At 36.6% G+C, this 5,442-nt stretch overlaps 1 protein-coding gene across 1 annotated transcript in view; it reads right to left on the reverse strand.

Annotated features, from left to right (window-relative positions):
- LOC107493523 (cell division cycle protein 48 homolog) overlaps nt 1-968 on the reverse strand; it is a gene marked incomplete in the record, with an annotated part of 4,182 nt that extends 3,214 nt beyond the window's left edge. The window contains 2 exon segments of the mRNA XM_016114614.3: nt 514-679; nt 789-968. Coding sequence (XP_015970100.1) covers nt 514-679; nt 789-817 — 195 coding nt within the window.
- Between the last annotated feature and the right edge of the window lie 4,474 nt (nt 969-5,442).

Consider the following 5,442-nt stretch of genomic DNA (forward strand, 5'->3'; position numbering starts at 1 on the left):
CCTAAAAATAAAGAAAAAAAGGAACACAATGATTAAATAGGGAACAAGTTAACCTTAGACAGCCAAGGAACAAAACAACTCATATGGTAATAAATAAAACACAGAATGTATCCCCTCTTTTATGGCAACTGCTACCTGAGCAAACTAGAACTAAATGTTTATGCAGAGAGTTAAAACATTTAGCACAGAATATTCTGTATTACAATCAATTAACCATAATCATTACTGTTCTCTTTTCACCCTACATCCTTCTCAGGAAACAAATACCACCACATATATCGTGCAAACAAAAATTGAATGTGAAAAGAAAACGAGTCAGTCATGCATACAAGCTTTCTACTTTGTCAAATGCCAAAACCCTANCATTTGGTCCTTAATCACAACAGAAAAAATAAAACCTAATTTTCCTGCAATCAGAAACAAAATTACGCAAGAGAATAAGAAAACAATTAAAGAATTAAATAATAAATCGCAATTGAAGAGGAAAAAGAAAAAAAAAATCATCTCGAATACCTTGATCAAGATGGTGTCACCACGAAAGAGCTGGAGCTTCTCCATGGTGTCCGGGTGAAGCGCGACAACGGAGTTGTCATCGTTGACGGCCTCGTCAACAACAAGCCGATTCGGCGCCTTCTTCCGCTCAAGAATCGCAGTGCTGAAATCTCTCTTCGTTCCCTTCCTGCGAAAAGAGAAAAACAAAAAGTTCAATCAGCCACCGGCGTAGAGATCGAGATCGAAAAGAAAAGCAATCATATGAATTAGGTGAGATCTGAAAGGAAAACACATACGGATCAGATGATTCAGGTTGGTTCGCCATGGATGAAGAAGAAGAGCGAGGGTTTGTTGGTTTCTCCCTTTGCAGAAGAAAAATGAATCTACAGAGACGTATGGATCTGAGTAGTGCGGTGGATGTGAGAGAGAATAGGGTGTTTGGTTTGGTGTGCTGATATTTATAAGAGCATGGGTTAGATTAGCTACGTTTCTTGTTATCAAAGAAATGAAATTCTCTCTTTTCTTTTCTTTTCTTTTGTTTTTTCACTACTACACTTTTCGAATCCAAATTACTTCAACGATATATGCAAGAAAAATTCCGACTTAAAAGATATGATATCACGATATGATCTCATCCCATGATAAGTTAAGCTTCGCCATTCGAACTTTTATCATGGGAAAACTAATAGTAGTAACAACTTTCTCTTTACTTGAAATGAAAAAGTTATTTTTCATTTGATATGATTTTTTATTAGAAAAATATTGGGAGACATGGAGTGTAATGAACAATATAATTATACATATGGTAATTTCTCTTCTCCACTTGTGATTTACGTAAAAGTGTAGTGTATTTTGATTTTATTTGACTAATTTTAAAGTTTATTATTCACACTATTTATAAAAATGATTATTTACTTAATAAAACTGTTTTCTATTTAAAATTAAAATTTTAATTGAAAATAAAAATCTTCTAAAATTTTTTTTCAAAGATAATGTGATTTTATTGCACTAGAAATGAAGTTCACGGTCCATATTTGGACAAAAAACAAAGAATAGTATTAAAAATGTTCCATCAGCAAAAACAAATTAAATTACAAGAAGAATTTTATTGAAGACCTGGTGAGTTTCTTCCACAATCGAAGACCTAGTGAGCTTCTTCTACAAACAGGAGGGGGACTTCTGTTTTTTTTTTCAAAAATAAATGCATTCCTAGCCTTTTAATTAAACCAAATTGTAATAGCTACGAGGTTCCTCTTCTTCTTTCTGTTACTGTCATTGAATTATTCAAGCAATTTCAACCACCACTACCATGGGGGCTCTATGAGAGATAGAAAAGGAAGGCTGCTTGCATGTCAAGCTTCAACCGCATCAGGGCACGTCCAAAGACAATGGAAGACCGATTCTTTTTTACTGTAGCATCTTGGACAAATCAGTACCACTGATTGAATTTTTTGTCCCAATTTCCGGTTCACAAGTAAATCTTCGTGCATTACTTTTCACATAAAATTTTTAATCTTCGGTTGACAATTGAGGTTCCAAATGGCTATCCATAATTATTTCTTTCTGCAGTGTTTTGGAAGAAAATCTAGTGAAAAGTGAAAGAATTGAAAGGCCACACCATAACTAGAAGCTACTATATATGTCCCAGACTTTTTTTCATCCACGCAGGTAATTCTATCCTCCTCCTAGTAAATTGTTGAATTTAGAATAGCATTTGCAATTGCTGGATTAAATTCTTGTCGAATTAGTTATTGGTTCCATGTGCTGTCAGGTAGCATTAAATCTAAGACCCATTTTAGTCTTCGACCCTCTGTGGTATTAAGATTAGGAGTAATTTCTTGAAAGTCTCTTAACCATAGGTCTTTCCGAATCCTAATTGTACTATCTCGGCCTATTTGCCATAGGATTCCTTTTCCTAGCACTTTGCGACCCTCCAAAACACTTCGCCAGCCCCAAGATGGGATGTTTCTGGCCTCCGCCTTTAAAAAGCTTGAAAATTTGAAATATTTACTCTTGTAAACCTTATAAATCAGAGAGTGTGGTTTAGTTATCAGTCTCCACCCTTGTTTTGCTAGCATTGCAAGGTTAAAAGGCTTTAAGATCTTTGCAGTTAAGACCCTCTTGAAATTTAGGTCTACAAGAAATTCTCCATCCTATCCATTACATTCTTCTCTCTGAGTCTCGTTGTCCCCACCAAAATTGAAGCGTGACCTTTTGAATTTCATCAATCAGCGTCTCTGGTAGTTTAAAACTACTCAGAGTATAGATTGGAACTGCATTTTATAGTACTTCTTGGTCGCTTAAGGATAGCAAAGCCCTCTTCTAGTGTTGCAGTTTTGTGACATTTTATCCTTGATATATGAAAATGTATCTTTCTTAGATCTTTGAATTACCGCTAGTAGCCTAAGATACTTGTTCTAGTTGCTAATGTGAGGAACTTGTAAGATGTGTGATAGATGATCACGAATATTTATATAAGTATTTCTACTGAAAAATACTAAAGATTTATCCAAATTCACTGCTTGACCACTAATATTTTCATAAACTTGTAGGATTCGAAGCAAATTTTGACACTCTTCTTCTGTAGTTTTTCTGAATAAAATTGAGTCATCTACGAAAAATAGATGGTTGACTTTAATATATCGTGGGTTGAGTCTCAAACTTGTAATCTCTAGTCTCTATTCTCCTCTGTGGAGCAGATAGCACAATCCTTCTGCACGAAATAAAAATATATAGGGGAAAGAGGGTCGCCTTGACGTAACCCTCTACATGGTTTAAAGAAACTATGAGGCTGACCATCCACAGTAACAGGGTATGAAACTATTGTCACCAGTTCTTGAATCCATTCCATCCATCTCTTACAAAAATCCAGCCGCCTCATAACCTCCCAAACGAAAATCCACTCCACCCAATTAGTAGCATGAATCCCACACTTTTGTACTATTGTACCAGCAAGTGCACTGAGTCGTCCAAGTAATACCTGAGCGAGTCAGGGTTGATCCCATGGAGATTGTGGTTTGAAGCAAGCTATGCTTATCTTGCAGGTCTTACTTAGGCAGATCAAAAGGTTGTTGATTTTATGTCATATATCGAGCTTGTAAGAGTAATGTGTGAAAGGAATATTGAATTGGAATAAATGATAGGAATAGGGTTAAGGATTGGAGTTGCATTGTCTTTCTGAATTAACTCTGGTACTACTGTCTTCTCTGCTTGTGAATAATCTTCTTCTATGGCAGGCTGTATGTGATCAACACCCTGGGTCGTGGTCATTGATCTCCTCTGCTACAGATTGAACGCCATTGGCCGTGGTCATCCAATCTGACAAAGGGTGAAGCGCTTAGCAAGTCATTCTCCTGGTGATCCTACTCAAAATACCACAGACAAGGTTAAATCTTTCGGATCAGAAAACGCTGCTTCTTTGGATTCTAGCCTATACCACAGAGACCCTAATCTCCCCAGAAATCGGCTGAACTAGTGTTTCGAGAAGTCCCCAACGAAGTTGTGGATTAATCGTTTAAGAGATGTATAAACATAGCTATTGGCTCGTGCTTTCCAGTCACGTATTCACACGAACCCAGGTAGACGCGAGTGTTTTTTAGGCACGTTCGTCTTAATGTGATGAACAGAGCTAATTTGTCAGATCATCCTATTCACCACGATGAAGATCGGATATACATCTTAGAAACAGATCAAACACGGATCAGAGAAGAAACAGTAATACTTTTATTAATTCATAGGACTCAACAGGGATCCTCCCCTCAACCTAGGAAATTTAGAAACTCATACTGAAGTAAAAATACAATAGTAAACAAAAATAGGGCTGTAAAGTATGCGTCATCCCTATGATTATGTAAAAATAACTTTAACACTAAACAGATGACTAGTAAGGGTAAAATAGTTTTTTTAGTGCTAAAATCCACTTTTGGGGCCCACTTAGTGAGCGTTTGGGCTGAGCTTTGATGAGATCCATGTTCTATGAGGTCTCTTGGGCATGGAATGTCAGCTAGGGGGTCCTCTTTGGGCGTTTGTACATTGGTCTCTACTCTTTGGGCGGTGGACGCCTGGAAGGAGGCAGGAAGCTGGCGTTAGACGCTAGTTTTGGGCCTTCTAATCCGAAGAAAAGTATAAACAATTATATATTTCTGGAAAGCTCTAGAAGTCAGCTTTCCATATCCGTTGAGGGCGCTCCATTTGGACTTATGTAGCTCCAAAAAAGCTCTTCTGAATGCAGGAAGATCAGATCCGGACAGCATCTGCAGTGCTTTCTCAGTCTCTAAATCAGACTTCTACTCCAGCTCTTCAATTTTAGCCAGAAAATACCTGAAATTATACAAAAATACAAAGCTCATAGTTGAATCCAAAAATGTGAATTTAACACTAAAACCTATAAAAACTTAATAAATACTAAATAAAAACTACTAAAAACTATATGAAAATGATGCCAAAAAGCGTATAAAATATCCGCTCATCACAACACCAAAATTAAACTGTTGCTTGTCCACAAGCAACTAAAAAGAACAGTAGGATAAAAATAAAATTAAAATACAATAAATTTATAAGTTTCCAATGAAGCTTAATTACAATCAGATGAGCGGGACTTAGTAGCTTTTTACTTCTGAATAGTTTTGGCATCTCAATATCCATTGAAACTCAGAGATGTTGGCATCTTTAAAAACTTAGAATCCAGATGATATTATTGACTCTCTTAGTTAAGCTTATTTTGATTTTTGACCACAGCTTTCAGAGTCTTGGCCGTCCCTAAGCATCTTGTCTTCCAGTATTACCACTGGATACAATAATGCCACAGACACTTTAATTGGGTAAACCTTTTTAGATTGTAACTCAGCTTTGCTAGAGTCCCCAGATAGAGGTGTCCAAAGTTCTTAAGCACACTCTTTTTACTTTGGACCACGACTTTAACTGCTCAGTCTCAAGCTTTTCACTTGACAC

Source organism: Arachis duranensis, chromosome 6, assembly GCF_000817695.3.
Source record: "Arachis duranensis cultivar V14167 chromosome 6, aradu.V14167.gnm2.J7QH, whole genome shotgun sequence".
NCBI classification, from domain to species: Eukaryota; Viridiplantae; Streptophyta; class Magnoliopsida; order Fabales; family Fabaceae; genus Arachis; species Arachis duranensis.